Source organism: Globicephala melas, chromosome 7, assembly GCF_963455315.2.
Source record: "Globicephala melas chromosome 7, mGloMel1.2, whole genome shotgun sequence".
In the NCBI taxonomy this organism is placed as follows: Eukaryota; Metazoa; Chordata; class Mammalia; order Artiodactyla; family Delphinidae; genus Globicephala; species Globicephala melas.
This window is the reverse complement of record NC_083320.1, coordinates 57,579,159-57,605,311: the sequence shown is the minus strand read 5'-3', so window position 1 is coordinate 57,605,311 and position 26,153 is coordinate 57,579,159. Positions and strand designations below refer to the sequence as shown.

At 34.4% G+C, this 26,153-nt stretch overlaps 1 protein-coding gene across 2 annotated transcripts in view; it reads right to left on the bottom strand.

Moving 5' to 3' along the window:
* Window positions 1-667: 667 nt before the first annotated feature.
* The window catches only part of ATF2 (activating transcription factor 2), an 87,501-nt gene continuing 62,015 nt past the window's right edge, over window positions 668-26,153 (bottom strand). The window contains exons 11-14 of one of the 2 annotated variants that reach the window (XM_030851450.3): window positions 20,871-21,020; window positions 18,109-18,315; window positions 7,653-7,758; window positions 668-3,255 (exon numbers count right to left, since the gene is read on the bottom strand). In XM_030851450.3, the coding sequence (XP_030707310.1) occupies window positions 3,029-3,255; window positions 7,653-7,758; window positions 18,109-18,315; window positions 20,871-21,020 (690 nt within the window). In that variant the 3' untranslated portion in view covers window positions 668-3,028. Of the gene's footprint in view, window positions 3,256-7,652; window positions 7,759-17,578; window positions 17,653-18,108; window positions 18,316-20,870; window positions 21,021-26,153 lie in introns of those variants that run through there. The other variant, XR_011377584.1, reaches the window with a different exon arrangement.

Here is a 26,153-nt window from a genome sequence, read left to right as displayed (position 1 = left end):
CTGATACGTGTTTGAAAAGCTTCACTCTAGCTGCTGTGTTGAGGATGGGCTGTAGTAGGCAGGGTGGAAGAAAGGAGACGGATCTCGGTGAGGAACGATGAGGGCACAGATCAGGGTGACAGCCCTGGAAATGGTGAGGAGTGGCTGAATTCTGTATTACTCTGAAGGTAAAGCAAACAGTATTTCCCGATGTCTTGGACGCGGGTTGTGAGAAAAGAGAGGAATCAAGGTGGTTCTGATTTAAGCAACTGGAAGGACAGAGTTGTAATCAACTGATTTATGAAACATTATGGGAGCAGTGTGTTTGAAGGTAGGGCGAGGGAAGATTAGAGTTCAGTATTGAAGATACTCTATGTTTTGTCAGGCAGTCACTAAGATAAACCGAAGGCTGGTGCGTCCGTTTGTGGCTCAGGCAATATTCTGGGCTGGAGACATAGATTAAAGGTTCATTTTGTATGAACGAGGCTTAAAGTGAATTCAGAGAAGAGGAAAGAGGCCTGAACACCCTTGCAGCTGAAAGGTCTTCTTTGAGAAGGAATGAATTTTATCACAGAAATAAAAAGAATATCAGGTTCTTCTCAGGTAATAAACACCCTGAAGGAGAAAAACATCATTATCAGGTGATGTTACCTTATGAAGGATAGGTAAGAACAAGCAAATTATGAACATAATTTAAAGATAAAATTTATTCTCTGATGGTTTACTCATGCAAACTGCACATAAAAGAAAATAGTACAGTTTGGGTAACATTGCAAATATAAGGACTCAAAATGCTAGGTACAGAAGTAGTGTGACATCCTGAAAGTCAAAATGGAATTTGTGTTTATACAACTAATAATGACTTTTATTTGCTGAGTACAGACTGATTTACAATGAAAGTTTTGCTAACCTTGGTAATAAGCTCATTAACTGTTTACATGACTTCTTACATCTATGTAGTTTTATTTTACAGTTGCAAGAATTCCTGTTACCAAAGAACTTTTAACTTGCATAAATAATAAAATTTAAGGAAAATGCACTGAATGACCCAGGAGAGTGAAAAACAGAGGCTTTTCCTAATCCATCCAAACTACAATAAAAAACAGCCTTTGAGATATATTTTCATATTTTGTGCCTTTGAGATCAACTCCTTAGCATAACTATGGCAAAATCATGATTAGAAACTGATTACTGGAAAATTATAAAATCAGTTAAAAATAAAAAAATTTTAGAAGTAGGATTATCAACCCAAAATGGTATTTTTAATAAGCCAAACAATAAAATTCCTATTATCTTCATAATTAAAAGTCCTGAAATGTCATTTGTATAATCTGAACGTTTCCCAGTTTGGAACTTAGGCAAGTGGAATATTTCCTTGAATTACCAAGGATATTCCATACCGGTTTTTAAAATGTCAGTCTCATTAGGAGATGGCACTGAGACTTTAGCAAACAGTGTAGTATGGATGCAGAACAAACTACACAACTTATTATAAATGCATGACAGATATTTACATAATGGATCCTGCTCGAATGCCAGAAGTTGCTACTGGGGAGGACTCATAACTATTTTACAAAGTTTTCTTACACACGTCTACTACATTTTTATTTTTTAACAATTTTGTCTATTTTAAAATATTGTACTGTATTTTGAACATAACTGCAGAATAAAAATAGATAATGGCACATTAGAAAACTCAGTATCCCACAGATGACTGGATAATGAGAAAAGTGTACCTACAATCATCTCATCAGAAACAAACTACATCATGGAATGTTAGTTATCCAAGCCTGCACAGTAATGACATCTTAAATTGCAATCATCTATTGGCCAGCATCACACTGAAGGCATCGTTAAACATTCAAGCAAAGATTGCTGGCATGAACTACTGAAAGACACACACGCACACACACACGCCCCACACACACACACACACACACACTCTCTCACTCACTCGTTTCCCATATTATAATTACATTGTTCTAAAGATAGATACTGATTTTTTTCCCACGAGAAACGTTATCAAAATTTGCTACTAAAAGATGACAGTGCTTTCACAAGAATAAGTACAAGTTAACTTGCAAGTACAAGACAATGGGGGTAAACAGTCTTAAATTTTCTAAGTAGTAATTTTTAGGCTTTTCTGGCAACCATACCTTACTTGATTATGCATAAACTTCTCAGTTTGAAACCTGAAATCTGCAAAACAAAACAAAACAAAACAAAACAAAAAACTAATTTCAAAAAATTATTAGATATCTGATAACCCTGTATTGTACATTATATAATTTCATATTTTGTTAGTCTCAAAACATAGGGTTTAAAATACTGAATTTAAGCCTTAAAAAAGTCATTTTTGAAATGATAAAGGATTCCAAAATTCATGCCTACTTAAAATCTTAAAAAAAAAGGAAACGCACTGTTACTGATCTTCATTTAGTTTAAGTGTGCATAAAAGCACTGTATGTCTTTTACCATGTTTCACTCACTTAAAAAGTGTTCGATAATGTTCTTCCTTTTGCATAATGTGCAAAATAAAAGGCAAAAAGATTAAAAGCAAATTTCTATATTTTTCTTGCTAGTGCTTTATGACCTTGTTAACACTACAAAGTCAATAGGGACTATGCAGAACTTTGGTATAAATGATATAACAATACTACCATCACAGTTGAGGGTTAAGAGGTGGTCAAAAGAAATGGAAGTGGGAAGAGAGATTCAGTAACACCCCCATTTATTAAAACACCACAAAATTAAAAGTGAAATAAACCACAATGAATTATAATACAATTTACACGTTGAGCACAGAAAAATGAATAAATCTAACAATATTTATAAAAAAAGCAAAATCAGTCTTTTTCCAGAGACTAAAAACTGTTGTTGTTCAGTCTGATCATCAACTGCTGCTACACCAACTTTAGAGCCAAATTTAATTTCAAGTAAAAAAAAAAATTTACAACCACAGACTTCGCATAAATGGAAATTGGTCTTTCCTTGATTTCCCTTTGAAGTCACTAATGAGTATCTAAAACTGCTGCACTGAGGTTTTTAATCAACTTCCTGAGGGCTGTGACTGGGAGGAAGGAGCCATGACAATCTGTGAAAGCGCAGGCTCTGAACTCTGGTCCGCCATCTGCGTGAGGACTGAAGTGGCTACAGCTTCTGCCTTGGAAGTTGAACTGACTCCATTGGATGTGCTGACAGAACTATGCTGTATAGCTTCAGTATGTGGACTACTCGGCACTGACAGGTCTTCTGAACTATCATCTTTATCAGCAGCTGAGTGGAAAAAAGGAAACTACTCAGTTTCTTAAAATAGTTGTAAGAATTTATCAGGTTGAGTCAATGCACAGAATAAAAAGTTAGATGGCATTTTACAGAATCAGTTTAGAGAAGTTGGTATGACTGGAATTGAGTAACTGAAAGGTGGCTAGAAGTCATGAAGTAGGCAATTTTGTCTGTACAGGCTAAACAAGGCACAAGCATGCACATGGAAACACCTCAATGCCCAGTGCCACATAAAAGAGAGCTGAAGAATTATTTGCTAAATAGTGTTAAGGAAGAAAATTGGGTGGGAATTTGGGAGATAGGTCTCTTATAGATATAATCAAACACTTACCCCAGCAACACATTTAACAAAACCAGTCTGTTTGCCTACACGCCATTCTTATTAAAAGATTAAAAAATTTATAACCATATGCATAAACAAAATGAATGCTAACATACAAATTATATCTTCAAATAATTCCCTCTGCAGAACTATTTTTATTCTGGCTGACTTTCCATCTAAGGCAGCAATGGATGATTATAACACCTGATTCTAATGATGCATACACTTGAGAATAAGCAATATTTAGAATCTAAATGCCACCAGCTGTTATAGTTGCATGAATTAATTGAGATTCAAATAAAAATCCATATAAAACTCAAGATACTGTAATTGAAAAGATATTCAGGAAAGGGCATTCTAAATATTAATGAAAATATATCTACCATTGTTTAGGCTTTAATAACAAATCTTCAACTTTCTTATTAATCCAATAATTTCATTTAGTGAAAAATCTGATAAGTACAACACACACAAATAATTATAGTGTACGCAAGTTATGAGACACAATGATAGCATGAACACCTGTGAACCCAGCCCCCAACTTAAAGAGAAAATTGCTAGTAACACTCGTGCTTCTTGGAGGCTCCTCTCTTCACCAAAGGCAATCACCATTCTGGTAAGTATTTCTTTTACCATTCCCTTGTTTTTTCTTTGAAGTTTTACCAAATAGGTATATATCCCTAAACAGTACTGTTTAGCTTTGTTTCTTTCTGAACACTCTAAAATAATTTTTATTTAGTGTTTAGAAGTATAATAAGCTGGCTTCCTATCAAATCTGACAATACATACTGGCCTGCTTACTGATGGCCAGGTGCTCATTCTGAAAGTCAACTATTAAAAGACTGTGGACCCCATGAAGTAGGACTTACCCCATGATTTGTAATGTAGAAGATAGAGGGGGAGGAATCTGGCAAGTACAACTCTAGTTCAAATAAAATTCTTCATTTTGAGGGTTTTCTGAAATATAGTAGCTCTTACAGAATTTTAATGTGATAGAATCTCACCCTCTCTATAACTCTGCTTTAAATGCAAAACTACACCACTGGATAAAAATCTGACCTCAAGATGCAGTTAAAAAAAAAAAAGCACAATCAGTAATCCTTTTTAAAATTATATAAAGCAGAAGGGATACTGTTCTGATCAAGCAATAATGAATGTTATAAAATATTTACAATTCAGTTATATAGCCAATACAATTGTTATACATTCACAGAAAACACTGGCAAATGACAGTTTAACTAGAGAGAACAGTAAAAAGCCCTCTATTTCACCACTATTCAACATGACAACAAAATGTCCTTTCAATGTTACGTTCTAGGGATATAACAGCTTTCAGAAATAAAGAGGCTGATCTGTGATGAGCGGTATAAGGAAATGTAAATATATTGTGGAGGCGATGACTCAAAATGAAACAGTTAAGTTGTAAGGGACAAGTGCTTATCTACCTCCAGGCTTTCAGAATTTGGTAAAACAAATCTTTAGGCTGTACAAAGAAGCAGGTACTCACTTATAAATTATGTAATTATAAATTTTATGTATAAAATACCTTTATAATGTGATACAGCTGCACCTATGTCCAGTTCTAGATGGTAAGGGGAGAAAAATTACTAATATAATCACAAGCTCTAGAAAGATACAAGAGATCTTACTGCACTCACAGAGTCATTTTTGGCCCTACTTAAAAGAAATCAGCTGTTTGACAATTCACTCTCTCTGAAGTTCCACCAATGTTTATACATATTTTCATTAATGAAAATATAAGCTCACAATTTTGGGCCCAATAAGCTTTTCTTCCCATTTAGGATTACAGCAACAACTATAATACAATGTTAATTATGCCCAGAGATCTACAGAATATGAATTAATGGCAATAAGATTACTCTTATGTTTTACTCTTCAAGGAACCCAAACATTAAAAATGTTTTCATATTTTCATTCTCATTTTATATACTACTTGACCCTTAAGGTCAACAACTGTCATGGTTTTCCCATGACTGAGGGGTTTCCTAGGACGTGGGACTTCCCAGTGTTAAAAAAGAGACCCTATGACTGTGTGACTTTATACTGTCACCTTTACCTGCAAGATTTTGTAAGATTCCTTAGTTTCTACTAAACCTTAGTTTTCTATATACAATGTTTTGAGTTAACTAGTATTATAGCTCACCACTATTAGCAACTGCTATGTGCTACAATGTGATGAATAGTGTTAGGTATTTGTGAATTTCTCCACATTTTCTCCAAGATTTAAACATTTACTTAAACAATCTTTGTATTTACCTTGACTATTAAAAACAGAGAAGTCAGATTTTTCCCAAAGACTTCAAATTTGAAAATAAAAAATTTGAAATTTCTACAAAGTCCAATTATCTCCCAAGAGCTGAAGAGAACTAATTTTATGCAAGAACTATACTTACCTCAGTCAATATGATTATCTAGATAACCGGACAGGATAAAAGATAGGAACTGTTCCCAAACCCAAAAATGTCTTATTCATTTCTTACATTTTCACAACCTCGTATACCTTCACTAAAAACTTATTAATCTAGATTTTCAGTCAGTTTGAGGATATAGCATATAAAACCATACATATATACACTTAAAAATATCTTTATTGCTTAAAATAAAAAATTGGCTTGCATTTGCTGAGCATATACTGCCTGGATAACAGGGATAAAACTGTTGGGGTTATCCAATAAATTAACTAAGATTAAAAAATTGAAGATAATTTAAAACTGAATGCAATTTAAGAGTTAATTTTCCTTCTAATTTTATAGTATCACTTGTATATTTCTTTCTGAACTATCAAAATTCAAGAGAGCTCTCTTGTTAAGAAAATCATGTATGCATAATGCTGAACTCAGTAACTTCTAAAGGAAATTATGTTGTTAAGTCAGATGGGAGCCATAATGGCCTCATCCCTGCAGCAATCATTGTTAATACAAACCCCAAACATATTTCTATACGGTTTCAATTTACTCCACAATGTGTTTCACAATCCTGTCAAAATGACTAGATATCAAAGGACTGAGATTTATTTGCTCAAAACTGACAAAAATCAATGTTCTAAATATATATGGCAACAGAGAGTTGCTCAATCTACTGAATCTTTTAAATTAAAAAATATTGCCCATTCTGATGAAACTGCTTACAATGACTACAAGTAAAGATGGTGGCCATTAAGTTTTATCGTGAGCACCTGAGGAACTGTTTGCATCCAATACAAAATGTTTCTTTCTTTTGAATTACTGACACTGGCAAATTAAAATGAAGTGGATACATATGGTTGAAACAATTTTCACATTTACAAATATCCTGAAATATCACTAAACCATAAAAATGAAAGCTGTGGGTTATATATTATGAATGTTGCCTAATGCATTCCCAGCTCTGTTATTTGTTACAAATTTGTGTACGATGGACAGAATTGGCCATTTATTCAAGAGTAACAGCTGGTTCCAACATTGTGCACCTTATCAAAAAAGGACATTACAAGAAGGAAAAGCACAATTAACTTCTAAAATGCTGAAAACAGAAGAACCTCATTTTGAAGGTAAATATTTAAAAGGAAACTTACAAGCAAATAATTTAAATACTGTTCTATTTTAGCATTTTTATGACTAACTAGAAGACTCAATCTAAAGATTCAGAACAATAAAATTGCACAATGCTGATATCTAAGAAAGAACAATAGGATGTGCTACAGATTAAGTGAAGACAAAAAAAATTACTAAACAGAGGCTAGAAAAGTAGTGTTTCACTATGTCAGTCCAAGAAAAGTATTACTCTGAGAATATAAACAAAGTATCATCAGTACTTACACTATACTTTAAATTATTAACCAACCCATTTTATTTATAGTAATCTCTAGAAAAAAGCTAGAAGTAGGAAAACTTTAAAACTCTAGATTCTAAGTATATCCCCCATTCCATAATAAACTTGCGGAACTTCTGATATTTAACATTAAATATCAGAACTGCAGCCTCCACTTTTTTAATGGTAGCTTGGTTCACTCTGGCAGTATTTCACTGATGTAGCCTAAGGCTATAGGTAATGGAACATTACTCACTATGATAGCCAGATTTCTTCTGCATGGCGGTTACAGGGCAATCTTTATGAGCCAGAAGAAGCTGTTTCAGCTGTGCCACTTCATTTCTCAGCAGGGTGACTTCACTCTGGGGAAGAAACAACTTATGTACCTTACCAGCCTCAGACTAACAATTTTTACTGTTTAACACAAGTGAAGATTAAGATATGAAAATTGGACATCTTTAAAAGAACACCAAGGAATAAACAAAATATGCTGTTTAAATGTTTAATCATTATACATTAGCTTTTATATTTTAGCATTTATATAGACCCTGAAACTTACATAAAAATTTAACACCACAACTGGATAGCATATTTCAAAGTTACTTTTTACGTTATCATTTGCCTTGTGACTGCTTATATACTACAGGTTACCTATCAAAGGTATTTTTTACACGTTACATGCTCTTTTTTTTCTGGTTTTTTTTTTTTTTTTTTTTTGCAGTACGTGGGCCTCTCACTGTTGCGGCCTCTCCTGTTGCAGATCACAGGCTCCGGACACGCAGGCTCAGTGGCCATGGCTCACGGGCCCAGCCACTCTGCGGCATGTGGGATCTTCCCGGACCGGGGCATGAACCGGTGTCCCCTGCGTCAGCAGGCGGACTGTCAACCACTGTGCCACCAGGGAAGCCCACATGCTCTTTTTGATTATTTGAACAATTAGAAGTATAAGGGGAGTCAGAATAAAATTTCACTGACTCTATTCACTTGGAAGTAAAAATTTTGTCCTGGAAACTAAGTTAAGCAGTTTTCTAGAAACTAGGAAAAGCTCCATAGGGGAAAACACAAACAACCAAAGAATCATGGATACCTAAAATGCATCGCAAGGCATTGTGTCGGACACGGAACCAGTGAAAGCAGATGTAATGTTGAAATGGCTTAACTGCCTTTGACCTAGGCCATTTGTACACATCTAAATTTAAATCTGATAAATCAATGGTGATCTATCCTACTCCTTATCACAGAATGAGCAGTTCAGTCTTTGTTTTGGATGCATTAATCTGATAGATTCTATGTAAAAGTTCCAAATTGAGAGAGTCCAATTAATTCCTTTGGGTCACCCCCAAATATTAACACATAAATTAGTGATAATTACCAATACTCAAGAGTTAGAAATAATATGAATTTAATAAATTGGTAACATTAAAAGATCTTAACTTACAAACACCTCTACTTATTTGGACTTACATTAACCATTCACATTTTATCCATGAACCCAAAACTAAATGAAATACAGCAAAAAAGGTGTATATAAAAGCTCAAGCACTTCTTTTTCCATCCCTCAGTCTCTTAACCAGAAAGCTGAAGGTAAAATACTTTAGTAGATTAGACTCATTACGCCTCCTTAAGTGATCAATGACAGAAACATACAAATCAAAAGAATAAAAGTTAAGCAATCCAAAGGCAAGTCTGTTGGGTCAAATAGTTCCTCACACCCCAATAACAATAAACTGCAACACTGTATTAAAGCACAGAACAAATGCTTGTTCTTGATGCTTACAAGAACTCTGAACCATTCATAAAAAGGTTAAATTATGTTTAGAATATTGTATTTGAGACAAAAATGGGTGTATAGTGATTAAAGTACAAAAAGAAAAGGTTAAAAGTTTGCTTTAAAAAACAAGCTGTTATTTAGAAAACTAATTTCTATGGAATACTGAACTTGTCATTAGTGTCAATACCGCTAATTATAGCTCTTTATTAATGACACTATTTATGGGAACCCATATTATGAATAATCCAACGTATATTATCCAAAAAAAAGTTTCTCTCTCTGCTGTGTCAGCTTGATTTTGAGACTCACATCTACAAGTTTCGCTCATTAATTTTTATAATATGAAATAGGGCTGGATATGTATTTTTAGTCAAGAATACACAATCTTTTATAATCTGGTACCTGTGACCACCCTTCTCACTAGTTTGAACCTAATAATCAATATTTAATCATTTTGACCTATAAAAATAGAAATTTCATATGGCTTACTAAATATATACTGTTGCTTCCATCTAGAAAACCTTTTTGCCTTGCTAATTATTTCACTCATCTTTAAGCGTCAACTCAGTACAAATATGCATAGGAAAAGTTAGGTGTCAATTTCTGTGCTCCCACAGCCGTATATACATGTATGTATTGTATGTGTGTTTGTATGTGTGTATTTACATAGTACTTATCACACTGGATTGTAATTTTTAGTTTACTTATTTGCCACCTCTGCCAGACTGAGGTTTCTCAAGGGCAGGGATTATCTTGCTTTTTGTATCCCCAGAGCATAGCCCACAGCCTGGCACAGACTGAGTACACAGAATTACCATGGTCTTCTCTAAAATCTATTTTCAGGGAGTAAAAAACACCAAAGAAGGTGAAATGAAATAGCTTGAATAATATAAAACTGGTCAGGGGTCCTAATTTCATTATTTATTGCCAACAACCTCACCAACATAGTCACACTGTTAATTTTCTCAGTCAGAAAATGAAAATTGGCGTGTTTAATAGCATCACCTCAATTACAGAATTTTAAAAATCACAAATGCCTTCTCAACTAAATACTCTATATGGACATTCATTATAAACCATATTATGAAACAAAATGCTGTATTAGATAAAATTGCTGAGCAGTTACAAGTTGATAATCTAACTGATACAAAATAGTTGATTTAAATAATTCTGGGGATTAACCAATAAAACAATATTCCTATGCACTCAAAATTAAATGTATACATTTAAAATCTCTCTTTAAATGACAGGTTTGAAACTGATGGAATGGAATATCAGTTTCTATATTCAAACAACAGTTGGTGGTGTTTTGGTTGTTCATCTAATTAGACTTCCTGGTCCATTGACAAGTGAAGAAACTAAAGATGCCACTAGCTAACAATGGGTAATGAACATTAAGGACTTCAGAGGTAAGGTATTTGATTCCTGTTACAACAACTTACTTATATTTGTGTTAACTGAATTTAATTGGAGTCACACTTAACAGAGCAAACAACTTGGGGAAGGAAAAAAACTGGAAGAGAGGAGAAAATTGAAAATAAAACCGTTTTAACATTATAATTTATATAATACCTAAGTGATAACAGTACACAAATATGCTAGTCTTCATGCAAAATTCAAAAACCCAATTTTCCCCCTACACCTTTTAAATGACAGAAATTGTAAGAAAAAAAACCCCAACAAACTCAAGCTATGCTCAATACAAATTTAGTCTAATTTTTTACATCATCCTGATCTAAAATGTTGTACAATGGTAAGAGATTTTCCTAATGGTAATCCTGAAGCTCAGGTGATTTTTGATTGAAAGGTTAAATTAAATCAATAGTTTGTATTATTATTGTATCCTAATATTCAATTTCTTTAAAAACTGGTATCAAGCACTAGACTGAAAGCAGCAAATGGGACATGGTTGCTAGCAAAGAATTGGGACTGTTAGAAATACTGCAAAGCACACAGGTAGAGTGCTGATTAGGAATAAGAGAAGGCCAAACCTTGAAGGAAGTGGATTTAGTTGAGCTGTAGAGCCCTAAGTGTGAGCATAAGCTTGTGGTCAAGATCAGGTCAAGCAGAGGTTGAAAACAGGAGGCTCATTATGGTGTATAACCTTTACATTAGGCAGAATTGTAGGAGTTTGCCAAAGCCCGGCCAGCATTTTTAAAATCGTTTGATAAAATGTAGCAAAATTCAACAAATTAATCCAAACATTCAAGAATTATAGTCTCATACCCGTATGTATAAAGGAAAGGACTTAAACATAAATATAGACAATATTTAGATAAGGTAGTTACATAAATCATGACTTTAACTCTGAAATGTTTTGACAAAGAAAGATCGGAAGACAGGTAGAATCAGAGACAAAAGCCTCCATACATATAATAAGAGTCCTGAAGATTCTATGGAGAGACCTCAGAATGAAAAAAAAAAGAAAGCCGTAACAGACCATATCTATCTATCTATCTATCTATATTTGTATTTATATAAATATATAAAACCAGTTTGCTTAAGCCAAAGTGAATCTGGAGGGGATACATGTTAAGCCATAAACAGAATTAATATTAAATGAAAAAAGAAATATTTATACCTCTACTATCTGAGGATTATTTTAGATTGGATTATAATTGGATTTAGCCTCCAAAGCCTTTCTGGTTAGTTTGTTATTTAGTATATTTGCAGAATATGTTAACTGTCTTCCCGGATCATTCTGAAGATAAAGTGAAATAAGAGACACGGAAACATTTGGAAAACATTAAAGTCCCATTCAGATGTGAGCAATTACTGATATTTTTGTCAAAGGAAAGTGTATTTGGTAAGATAAAGTAGATGCTGAAGAAAATTATGATTATGGTCTAAAAGAAAATGTAATTATTTTGGCACTGTCTATACCATTGCTCTACTCTATTTGTATCTAGTCAAAGGTTAATTACATACTGATGAACAAATAATATATTTTTTTAACAGTCTGTCTGAAGCACATCAGCCTGATGAAATAATGACAGGATAGCTAATTGATTAATCAGTCAAAATTTTTCACTGATATTTGGCCACAGACTGATGACCAGGTACTCCATAAATTCATGATCTTTGACTTTCTAGTTCAGCTACTACCCCCCAAATTAAAGAAATAATATTGGATAGTTTCTTCTTTGGGGAATTTCTCATTGCTAAAGATAAGCCAGTCTTCACAAAAATCAATGATTAAATATCTTAACTTCCCACCACAAGTTTTAAGGGTTGTCATGGATGCAAAACCTTATACTTGAAAACAGAATAGTTCTTTAATTTTTATTTTCAACAACAGAAAAAAAGATGACAGGGTTCATAATATTTTGCAAATATTCTGCAAAATTAATGGGAATGACTCTTTTCCTATTCTCATACTTTAATTACTTGTTTCACATCTGTCTTCTCTGCCAGACCACAAATTCTGCAAGTGTTAAGGACAATGTCTTTTTTCACTGTTCTATCCTGTGTCTAATAACATGCCCTGCACACAATAGATGCTTAATGACAGAATGAATAATAAATAATTAGCATTTGCATAGTGTAATTACAACATACTTTTCTATTACCTCTCTCGTTTGATCTTCAAAAATAGTACTTATTCTATGAGTTTGACAGATGGGGAAGTAAAGGCTTGGGAAGATTTTAGTAAAGGCTAGTAAAAAGAAGTACTCAGAATAAAATGCATGAGGTAGAGGTGGCATCACTATTACCTTTCCCCCTCTAGAATATAGTGAAAAACTCAGGGGGGAAAAGGAAAACAGTTCTATTTTTTTTCAGGAATTAAACAGATATTGTATACCATCTCCCAACTTCTGCCATTCCTTTCTATTTCGGGCGATAAATACTAAAGTTAAATATCGTTTAGGTACCAGGAATAAAATATTTGATCCCATTCCCCTTAAGTCAATGGACCAATAAGCAAAACCTTTTCCATATTATCTTATGAATGAAAACTCCTCACATATCCTGCTATCAAAGAATGCTTCCATTAATTTACTGAGCTTCCACTCCACACACATTTTGCAATACCTAAGTTTTAAAAGCAAAATCCACAACAAACTCTCCAAGTTTTATCCACAGATTGTTAAGGAGCTCCTATTAGTAAAGAGAAGAGTCAGCCTTTTGTTCATAAAGGAAACGCTGAAATTCTAAACTGAAAACTAACCCCCAAGATGAGTATAGCTGAAAGACAAAGACATAACGAGGTTAAAACCATTTCAAGTAAAAGACAAAAATCATATATTACCTTTAAAAATATAATAGTTTATAACCAACAGTATCCAATTCTTCGTCTAGATGACCACAAATGTATCTAATACAATTTGATAAAATTGCTCTTTTAAAGCAATGACTCTAGAAAGCTAAAATATAACTAAATTCAGTGAGTGGGGCAATAAGGTTGAATAATTAGTATTTTCTTTGAAACCTAATATATATTTGGTAAAAATATGAAGAGTCACACCTCAACACTCATTAAACCTTTTATTATATATAATATGTAAGCAACCATGGGTCATTACTGCCCACTACACTGATCAGCTAAGCCTGTATGTCACGTGAAGGATTTTTAAGGAAATGTAGAATTGATGAATGTTTTCACATAGAGTTTAATTATTTCTTTGACATTCAATTTTCTTTACAAGTCATTCTGTTCTTCACAGTTAACCGTTTTGCTGTTGGCGAACCGAATGAAATTTTTCTCCAGAATCTATTATAAGCACATTAACTCTTCATACTCTGAAAACTAGAATGTGTCACTTACTCTTTAAGAACTGTTTTTATTTTATTTGACAAATAACTAACAACCAAAAAAATCATATATCCACTTGAAACAATAAAGTCATAATTGAGGTACCCTTTCTTCCCAAACCACCCATGCTTTCCAACCCCCTCTTCCTCACTGTTACAAGCTGGTACATGTCATTCTTAAAATTTTACTTCTATTTAAAGAATCATTTCTATACTGACTTCCATACCTACACATTTATCCATCTAACTATAAACCTTTCATTAATGAAAAAGAATTATGTTACACATTTTAGTATGCAACTTTAATTTATTGAGGTGAAATTTCCATAATATAGAATTAACCATTTTAAAGTGAACGGTTCAGTACACTGAACCAGTACAGTTTAGTACATCTGCAATGTTGGGTTACCACCACCCTCTATCTGTCCATTCAAAGTAAAACCCCTTATCCATTAACCAGTTTCTGCCTATTTCCTCCTCCCCACCAGTCTCTGGAAACTACATTTGCATTTTGTCTCTATGGATTCATTTGTTCTAGATATTTCATATAAATGGAGTCATATAATTCATGACTTTGTGTGTGGCTTCTTTCACTTAAGCATAACATTTTGAGGTTCATCCACATTGTACTTTCACTCCTTTTTATGGCTGAAAAATATTCCATTGGATGTATATGCCACAATTTATCTATTGATGGACATTGGACGGTTTCCAGCAACTTTCTTTTTGCCCATAATAATATATTACAGACATTTTTCCAGGTTAATACATGCAGAAGGACCTTATTCTCTTTCTTTTTTGCACAAGTATTTTTTTTAAAAAAATCCCTGATAACACATCATTTCACCTATCTTCATATTTTGGTATGCATTTCTAAAACTAAGAACACTTTCTTATCTAACCATGATGCCATCATCACTCAATTATTAATGATTAAAAATACTGATTTTTATGCTTAGTGACATAAATTAGAGAAAGACAAATACTGTAGGATATCATCTATATCTGGAATCTAAAAAACAAAACTAGTAAATATAACAAAAAAGAAACAGATATTGAGAAAAACAGAGCTTACCAGTGGGGAGAGAGAAGAGGGGAGGGGCGAGATAGGGGTAGGGGATTGAGAGGTAAAAATTACTATATATAAAATAAATAAGCTACAAGGATATATTGTACAGCACAAGGAATATAGTCAATATTTTATATAAGTGTAAATGAAGTATAACCTTTAACAATTGTGAATCACGATGTGTACACCAAAACTTATATAAGTGTATATTATACATCAACTATACCTCAATTTAAAACATATACTGACTTTACTGGTTCTGTTTGTAATTTGAGGTATTAACTAAAGTTATGTTCAACTGTAGAGTTTAACTTAGTGATTTCTTGAATATGACTTCCATTTAAAAATTTTGGGACTTCCATGGTGGTCCAGTGGTTAAGAATCCGCCTTCCAATGCAGGGGACGCAAGTTCAATTCCTGTTCAGGTAACTAAAATCCCACATGCCACGGGGCAACTAAGCTCTAGAGACTGCGCGCCACAACTAGAGAGCCTGTGTGCTGCAACTACTGAGCCTGCATGCTCTGGAGCCCACATGCCACGACTAGAAAAGCCCGTGTGCTGCAAGGAAAGATCCCGCGTACCGCAACGAATATCCCACATGCCACAACTAAGACTCGACACAGCCAAATAAATAAATAAATAACGTCTTAAAAAAAAAAAAAGTAAAAGTTTCACACTTGCTTCAAAACTAAAGTGTTAGGTAACTTTTACCTAGGTGATAAATCTTGCCTTTATTCCTCTAATCAAGAAATTTCTACCCAAATTAGGAAATATAAAAATGTAACACAATTTACAATAATGATATTTTAATCAGTTTGGATGGTAGAAAAAGCAAGAGATCAATGAAGTAAATTTTACATTTATTTTGAATGCTGAATTTTCCAAGGTTTTCTGAAATAATAAAGCACTGCTGCTATTCATAATGGTGACCAGTGCTGCAGTATAATTAAAGAAATAGCAATGTCTAATTAAAAGCTGTTAACACTGCTATGCCTTGGGTCAAAACAGAAACTGGCCCAACCTAAATAAAGTCCAATACCATGAAAATAATACCATATACTTATATACCGCTTTATAGTTTTCAAACATTTTTACTTCTTAAAAAGGCATAATAAGCCAAATTACTAAAATACTGATACATTTATCCTATTAAAATCAATATATTTAAAAATATCTGCAAACATTCTAATTCCACTGATGTATGTAACAACCCACAGCAGTAGGACCAGCAAGTATTATTATCTCTATTCTATGGATAAGATAACTGAGGCTAACAAAAATATCTTTAACATCACGTAACTGTAAAATAGCCGAGTCATTCAGAAGAATGATTTTGTTAGTTAAGAACAGAAAAGAAAAAAATAGGTCCTCCTAAATCACTTTGTTAATGTAATATGAACATTTAAAAATTTAAATGATGATAGTTAATATTCTAACAGAGAAATCTGGTAAATAATAGACATTTATAGTATATAAATAAATTGGTATCTATAATCTGTTTCACTTTAAGAAGAAAAATTCAAGTTTTTTTCTTAAACATTATGAAAACAGTTCTTGAATAAGAATTCATTTGTCAGATAATATATTATTTCTTAACATATCCTAGTATACAAGTACATATCTGAAGTTTCTGTGATATGGTAAATCATGTTTAATTTTGTTCTAAATGGTTAAAAGTAAATTTTGTGAAATAATTATATTTGTCCTAAAGCTAACATGTCAATATTCAAAGCACAGCAGTTTTTTTTTAAATTTATTTTTGGCTGCATTAGGTCTTTGTTGCTGCACGTGGGCTTACTTTAGTTGCCTTGAGCGGGGGCTACGCTTTGTTGCGGTGCACGGGCTTCTCATTGCAGTGGCTTCTCTTGTTGCAGAGCACGGCTCTAGGCACTCAGGCTTCAGTAGTTGTGGCTCTTGGGCTCTAGAGCGCAGGCTTGGGTAGTTGTGGCGCACGGGCTTAGCTGCTCCGCGGTATGTGGGATCTTCCCAGACCAGGGCTTGAACCCATGTCCCCTGCATTGGCAGGCGGATTCTTAACCACTGAGCCACCACGGAAGCCCCCAACATAGAGTTTAAAAGATGTCAGCCTCACGTATGAAAAAATTTTGTTATAAAATTTACATTAGATTAAATGCTACACCTGGTGCTAAAAAGCTTCTTCCTAAGCATTTAACAAGACACTTACATTGGTGACATCTTTAAAGATATAAGAAGAGAGCAGGTCTCATCATCAATTCTGATTACACAGAAGATTCATTTTTAACTAGGAATGGATAGCTCAGAAGGTTGACCAATAACAACTACAGTTCATTAACATCAATTTTCTAGTTGATGCTCATCAGTTGGTATTTTAGAAGATTTTACTTGAGAATATTCACAACATTAACAACAACAATAAAAAAGGAAGAAAAAACAGAAGGAAGGAAACAGACTTAGTGCTGCCCAATACCATCATTGCAAATCTTACCAAAGACTGAACAGGAAGGAGCCTTAAACCTTTATACCCCATAAGGTTCCTAAGAAATGTATCTGAGGCACACTGGCAGGGCAGTTATGAAATGATTTTTATTGCCACTGGCCATATTGTACCTGTTCTGTGGATAATTAGAGTCCTTCAGTTTCCAAAGCTGTCAATCTGGCACCTTTCACGAGCACTATATTCACTTTAAATAAAACAAACAAAACAAAATTTATAATTCAAAGAACAAAAGAACTAAAAACAGAAACTACAAATTGCAGCAACTTTATAGTTGTGATATAAACCAACAAATAAGAAAAGTAAAATACCAGTAATATCTTACATTTTGAGATTCTTTGTTTGAACGCTATATCACAACTTTATAAAGTTTAAGCCAGACAGTTTAGGTACTTTTGTACTGTACAAGTAAACACTTATATTTAAAAATTTCTTCACTGTATCAGTGTTGAAAATTTTATATTACTTCATCTCGGTATTCAAATAGGTTTATAAATCTGCGCTTTACTATAGATTCCATACACACCCAATATTGTGTCCTAAAATGCCTGGATGGCTAACTAGGAAAAAATAGGGAAAATGTGTATTCATAATTATTAAAAATAAATAAATAAATAAAACAATTTACATATATGCACCATACCTGCAGTTGACCATTTAATGAACTCAAGTCTTCTGCTTTCTTTTCTAAAGATTGAACCCAAACTTTTCTTTTTTGTCTGCATCTTGAAGCTGCTGCTCTATTTCTTTCCAGAAACTTCCTTCTTTTTTCATCAGGATCTTCGTTAGCTGCTCTTCTTCGACGACCAGTTGTATTTTGGGTCTGTGGAGTTGTGTGAGCTGGAGAAGCCTATAATAGACACAAATGAAAGTTTTTTATATTTGTACCTAGTGGTTAAATTAACACAGGCAGTAAAGGGTGGCAAAGGTGAGAGCCACTAATTTTATTTTCTAAGTCTCATTGTATACATCAATATTGTAGAGCAATGTGAAAATCACCCTGTGGTTTAACAAATTCCTTGAAATAAATGAGCATTGCTAAAACACGATTCTCACTAATTAACTATCACAGTGAATGTATTCTTTAAAGTTTGTATAGTATTTTCATTTTTATAGAAATAATACAAAGAAATTTAAAATGCAATACAAATGATCATGTACAGATCTTGTAGTTTTCCATCTTGTATTTTTCCAAGTGTACTTTTAAGCAAACATTGTGGTATTATTCAATCCTTTGATAATTATTAAGGTACTAAAATAAAAATAACTTCCTATTTAAATTCATTATGAGAAACCATGTTTTCTATGATATTTTTGAAATAAAAAATAGCATTAAATCTCTAAATTTTCTTTAAAAATTGGTTTCTCTAAAATTAAGGAGTTGAGAGTACATACATATTTTAGTGTATTCAGCTCTTCTTCAGTTTTTGAAATTTGGGATCAGTCTTTTTCTAAGGGTCAGGTTCATATAATTATTAATGCTCATTTTCCTGGTGGGTAGAATCCCAGAGTCTAGATTTTCATTTTAATTGGTCCCCCTGCCCTGCCAGATCAGCCAGAGACAGGAATCTTCAGTCACTAGTGATACAGTCCAGTGTGTAGGACTACAGAATAACATCTTCAAGCTTCTCACAAATCCCAAAATTGTGCCACACAACACTTGAATACAGGAGACAGTATATGAACCCTTAGAAATAGTGCAAAAGAAACAGCACTTTGTGGCCACAGACACATGATCCAAAGAAGCAGCCTGAAAAACCTCTACTTAATGGTATTTTAAAACGATGTGAACAAAAACTTCTATCTTCTCTTAATCTATACAATAAACAAAAATCTTAAAAACTTAAGATAAGTTCTGCAGGGAAATAACCTGAATTAGTTCTCACTCTACAAACTCCAAAAATCAAAGTTATCATTCCTTTTCCAAGTAACTAGCATTAAATATTGTGAGGGTTATTTCATTTATACTGTATTTTAATTGTAATTAAGATCAAGAATTAAATCAGATTCTTTTACCTATATAATTGCAATTAATCTTTTAGAAAAATCTTTCTATGGCTGGCTTCAAGAATGATAACTTTGAAATATATTCTTTTATCCTCTTAACTTACTAATAGCAGGTTTTAAAATTTTACTGAATAGGGGAGAACAGTTTTTGTTTTTAATTGACAACTTGGTTACTACAGCAAAGGCTAATCACAGGTATTGTAAGCAGAAACTATTACAGAGTTATATTTGTATATCATTACCCCTAACAAGGATTTGAGGCTACTTAGAAGCATATATTTCTCCTTCTCTCCCTCATTCCAGTGATTCATTCATTCCACTTCATTGAAAAAAATACAGGAGCTATGCTAGTGATACAGCAGTGAACAAACAGATAAAAGTCCTGCCCTCATGGAGCTTCATTCCAATACAATAAAATATAAAGCTATAGATGAAAACTAGATCCAGGGAAACTACAGTTAGTATAAGAAAATAAATTATATTCATTTATTTTCTTTTAAATAAACATTTAAAGATGTAAAAGCCATACTAAGCTTACAGGCCGTACAAAGAAATAGCCATAAGCTGCATTCGGCTCACGAGCTAGTTTGCTAACCCCTGAATTATGACATGAGAACATACTCACTTTTCCCCTCTCTTGGCCCCTAAGTAAAGTTGCTTAGTGGATGACAACCACAACTACATTCCACTTTATCTTAAGTTTCACAAAGATAAAATACAGTAATCTAAATACCTATGCTTAGTAGGCAGTCTAAAACTTGCTGTGTAACCGTGTTTCTTTAATTGGAAAGTTTTACTTTTAAATGTGAATATTCTTTAAGTACAGAAGATAAAAGGTATAAATAGAGCTCTGAAACATTTAACAGAAATATAGTAATGCTTACTGTAGAAATATACTGCAGACATATAGAAATATCAATCATCTAATGGGCGGTAACAAATTAAAGATAAGTGAAAAGGGCCTCTGGTATAAATAGCTGCCATTAAGCCTATCTGCTCCTTTGGTGTATTTCACAAATGTTAATTCAAGAATCGTTTGACTTATATTAGTAATATAATACCTATATACATTTCTTGTTGAATACAATCAACAGAAAAAAGTTTTCTTTAAAAAGTATTGATGGACATTATGCCATGTCAAACCAACATACAGACACTCACAGAAACATTTACAGGGTGCCATGAGCAGTAACAATTGCTTGATTATTTTTACTTATTTATTTTTTGTATCAATACTTTTACATTGAACTACCTTTTCCTAAGGCTTTTTATACACTTTTGGAATAAAATTTTACCAGAAAATTTTTTTCAAAGCATATAGTCATTTAAGTTACACTGTGTTTGTTTGTTTGTTTTTAAGGATAACTGAACACTGAATGATAAAAACAACACACATACCGGAGTTTCTGTAGTGGATGTGGCTGGCTGTTGTAATGACTGTGGTCGAGATTCCTCTGATTGAGTCCTAACCAGTCCGCTACCATGACCTTTGACAGTATCGCCATTGGTAACTGGAGGATGTTGCTGGGTCAAAGCAGCTTTTAATCTCTGAAATGCAAACACCAATTTAAAAAAAACGTTTCCTGCTTTCCACCCAAATCCAACTCCCAGCATACTCTTTGGTTAACCAAAAGAAATTATTTGTTAAGGAATACATAAATACATTCGGCTTTAATATTAGTTTTGATTTATCATATTCCACTGCATTCCTAAATATCAGTAAGACGAACAGGACCTTTGGAAAGTCTGCCTGAGTCTTTTTTGTCTAGTACTACTAGAGGGTTCTATACTTTGCTATTCCTAATTAATCAATTTTGAGAAAAGAGTGGAAACTAAAAACACTGTTGACTGAAAATAACTAGATTTGTTCAACTAAAATAAGCAAAACAAGTTAATTATGCATGTTTCACCTATTTTTTCCTACCCCATTCCTATATCCCATATCCCAGTCTTTTCAGGCTCTGCCTAGATTCTTAGACCTAAATATCTTCTTTTTCAGATTTGAGTCCATTTGATCTCTCCTTGCAGGTTTGATGTCACTGCTTACTTGGACAATGACCTGATGTTGCATTTTTTAGGCCATTGTACTGACTGTCAGACTGAACCTCCTGCTAGAACCCACAGCTGGGTTTGCCTCCCTTAGGTCTTCCCTGTCACCAGTAAGCAGACCTAGCTCCAAGTCTATCCCTTCTACTATGTTCCATTTTGCCAGTGAACTGCACCCAACTCACTGTCAGAGTATGGCAGATCTAGCGTTACAATGAAGCTCTAGACATTTATGGCTACTTCTTTAAAACAAAACAAAAAAAACACCATTTGAGCAAGGCTTATTATTCTATCAGCAAAAATATATGAGTATCCTATCTCCCCAACCAAACAGTAAGCTCTTTAAGAGCAGAGATTGCCTTTTATTTCCTTGCATTCCTTTTAGCAACTGGTACATTGATTTGCTACATAGATGGACAACAAATATATTTGCTAATGGACAGAAATTGGTTTCTTTGAAAATGGCACATGGGATCTTTGGGGTGTTTTATTGTTATGCTCTATAAATATGAAATAATTAGCACAAAATAGTCATATTATAGTATCTTAGCAATGAAAGGGATCTCAGGGATCTGAGAGACCTGGGACTATTATTGATGATATTGTACTTAATAACTCAGAAGTAGCCCTTGAGCTCAAAATATAGTTTTATAACAAAATCTGGTGAAGAGATATGTCATTACATTTTCCTAAGGTCCACACTCAGGTGCACATGTGGCAGGGAGGGAGGTTACAAATACTGATATAAGAACTATGCTGCAGTCTACCCAGTGCTTCCCACACTTCCTAGAAGTCAATTAACTGCCTTGGTATCACATGCTAAAAACAGATTCTTGGCAACCTTTCCTCTCTTCTTTCCCTGGAAATAGCATAAAGGGGTAGATAGTAGAGAAGAGCTTTAGAAAAAGTCTCCCAAATGATTCTACTACAATTGTTTTCATTTATTCCAACTAAGAACAATTTAGAAAATTTGTAATTTCTTTATTTTCACCTATACATATCTTCTTACCATCTATAATTGATCCAGATCCCTTAAAAACTGAAGCACAGGACTTCCCTGGTGACACAGTGATTAAGAATCCACCTGCCAATACAGGGGACACGGGTTCAATCCCTGGTCCGGGAAGATCCCACACGCTGCAGAGCAACTAAGCCTGTGCACCACAACTACTGAGCCTGTGCTCTAGAACCCACAAGCCACAACTACTGAGCTCACAAGCCACAACTATCGAAGCCCACGTGCCCTAGAGCCCTTACACTGCAACTACTGAGCCCACGTGCTGCAACCACTGAAGCCCGCGTGTCTAGAGCCTGTACTCCGCAACAAGCGAAGCCCCGCTTGCTGCAAACAGAGAAAGTGACGCGTGGCAATTAAGACCCAACACAGCCAAAAAATAATAATTAAAAAAAAAACAAGCATATATGAAAAGATCAAAATTTCCAATGAAGCAGTAATTCTAACTAGACAAGTGTTAATGGACATTTTCTACTGCTAATCATTGTAGATTCTGGGTATGATTTTAAAAACAAAGTCAGTAGTATAAAAAATATTTTGTTGAGGTATAAGTTACATACAGTAAAATGAACTCTTTTTAGTGTACAGTTCTGTGAGTTTCAACAAGCACATACAGTCGTGCAACCACCCTCTACAATCAGGATACAGAACAGTTCTATTACCCCCCCCAAACTTTCCTCATGCTTCTTTCCTGTCACTCTCCTCCCACCCACAGCCCCTGGAAACCACTAGTCTGTTTTTTGATCCCCAAAGTTTTGCCTTTTCCAGAGTATCATATAAATGGAATCATACAGTGTATATAGCCTTTTGAATCTGGCTTTTTTCCTTTAGCATAATGCACTTGAGATCCATCCCTGTTGTTGCATTATCAGTAGTTTTTCAATGAGTTTCTAATAAACAGTATTCCAATTTTACAGATTAGGACACTAGAGATCATTTGCCCAAGGTCACACAGCCATTAAGCTAGTTAAAATCCTACATTTGAACATGGATCTCCTTAATTTCAAAGTGCACAGTTTTTCCATGGCACCATGTTACATATGTTATCCTACCAAAAAAAAAAAAAGGGAAAAGGAAAAATCAAGAAAGAAAAAGGAAAAAATTAAGGAAGATTAAAAATTAAGGAAGATAAGGAAATTAAGGCTGGATGGCTTGATGATTCAGAAGACAACCACAAGGGAATTCCCTGGCAGTCCAGTGGCTAGGACTCCACGCTTTCACTGCCATGGGCCCAGGTTCAATCCCTGGTCCGGGAACTAAGATCTCGCAAGCCACGCGGCATGAAAGACAATCACAAAGGATTAGGAATGCCAAGTCTGATACTGCAACTGCTAAAGTCCTGTCACTCCAGGATCAGGTATGTTTTTTCCATCTTTTCTGACTGAATACTTCTTTATGAATTGCAAATAGCACCACAATAGGTTAGTATATGTAATGTATACTGTATACATATTAGCATACATAATGTATACAGCTGAGAAGACACTTTATTGTTTAGGATTTAACTCTGCCTCAAACAATCTGTGTGACTCTGAACAAATCATTTCAATCTCTGAGTCTGTGTTTCCTTGTCTGTAAAATTGGGAACAATGGTAATTTCCTTGCAGGGATAAGGTAAAGATTAAATATAATATGCAAAATTACCTGATTCATAAAAGGATTTCTTAAGTATCAACTTCCTTACTTTTTTCTTTTTTAAACAATTATTTATTTTTGGCTGAACTGGGTCTTTGTTGCGGCGCACAGGATCTTTTGTTGTTGTGTGTAGGCTTCTCTCTAGTTGTGGCATGTGGGTTTTCTCTTCTCCAGTTGTGGCACACAGGCTCCAGGGTGCGTAGGCTCTGTAGTGATGTGTGGGTTCCAGAGTGCGTGGGCTCTGTAGTTTGCGGCACGCGGGCTCTAATGGAGGCACGTGAGCTCAGTAGTTGTGGCGTGAGGGCTTAGTTGCCCTGAGGCATGATGTGGGATCTTAGTTCCCTGACCAGGGATCAAACCCGTGTCCCCTGCATTGTAAGACGGATTCTTTACCACTGGACCGCCAGGGAAGTCCCTTCCTTACTTTTTTCAAAAACAGCTATTGAGGCCTCTATTTTTTTAGCACAGGTGTCAGGGTGAGGACACCAAAGAATCAGGAAAGTTCCTATACTTTTGTATTTTCAAAATACACTTAGAGGGAAAAAAAGTGCTTAGGGGTTCATCTTAAGGACTGGTTTAGCTTCAGACATATTTTATTATGGAAAATATATTCTCAAGACCATGTGACACACTGCATCTTTCAGAATCCAGGTCAGATTCCTGGTTGCTTTTTTTCTTCCTTCTTTTTTAAACAAGCAGAAACGACCACATTAGCAGCTAAGATCCAGGAAATTGGGACACTCATAACTGATGGGCTAATGTGGAAGTGGATGGATTAAAAATTAGGTAGGTGACCAAAGCAGTAGTTGGCTGTAATCAGGTAGGAATACTTAGGCTAAATGGTCAAAGAACTTAAAGTAAAAAGACAGGAGTCTGAAGGTATGGGTCACATAAACAGAAGGAGGAGGATCTGAGTGTGCATACTTATATCTTTTAAAAACCAATCTATATGGGGCTTCCCTGGTGGTGCAGTGGTTGAGAGTCTGCCTGCCGATGCAGGGGACACGGGTTCGTGCCCCGGTCCGGGAAGATCCCACATGCCGCGGAGCGGCTGGGCCTGTGAGCCATGGCCGCTGAGCCTGCACGTCCGGAGCCTTCACGTCCGGAGCCTGTGCTCCACAACGGGAGAGGCCACAACAGTGAGAGGCCCACGTACCGGAAAAAAACAAAACAAAACAAAACAAAACCCACCAATCTATAGCGTTAGGTGGGCTTCCATTTCTGCATATAAAATGTACATAAATATACATATTGGTTGAGATGTGAAGCTTGGTAAATTATGTGTTGGTAAAACATTTTTAAGTCCTTAGGTAGAAAACAAAGAAGAGCATTTAAAGTTTTATAGTGAAGAGCTTAACTCTTAGAATTAATGAAATACAGTAACTGCACCTAGGGGAGTCTGAAGTACATAAACATCACTCTCTTGAATAATCTTTAGTAGGGCAAGTTACTACCTTATAGAGCACTTAAAAGCAGCATTCATTATCCTCTCTTGACTGCCCTAGGGTATACAGTACTCATCCAGGGAGGAAGCTCTAATGTTTACTCCATGCTGTTACATTGATTACGATGGGTCTTACTTGGAAAAGTGTGCCACTGGGTACAAAATGTAAGAAAAAGATTTTCAAGGGTTAATTAACACTGCTCTGAACTGCAGATTTTTTTTTAAAAACAGCAACAAAAACACACATACACTAAAAGAAATTACAGTGGGTTAGGTGAAGGAAGTTGTCATTATTCATATACATTTTACAATAAGGATATCTACAATCCACCCACATATATGTTAGAGATATTTTAAAGAAGGGCAACTATTTGGTCCTCCCCCAAATTAATGAAAACATATAAATATAATATTTATTTTACAGTAGAAATTTGGAGCTAATCAATTAGTCCAATTACCATCTTACAGATAAAGAAACTAAGGCCCAAAGAGTGAAGTTACTTCCCAGAAGCACAGAGGTAGTTATAAAAGAAACAGAGCT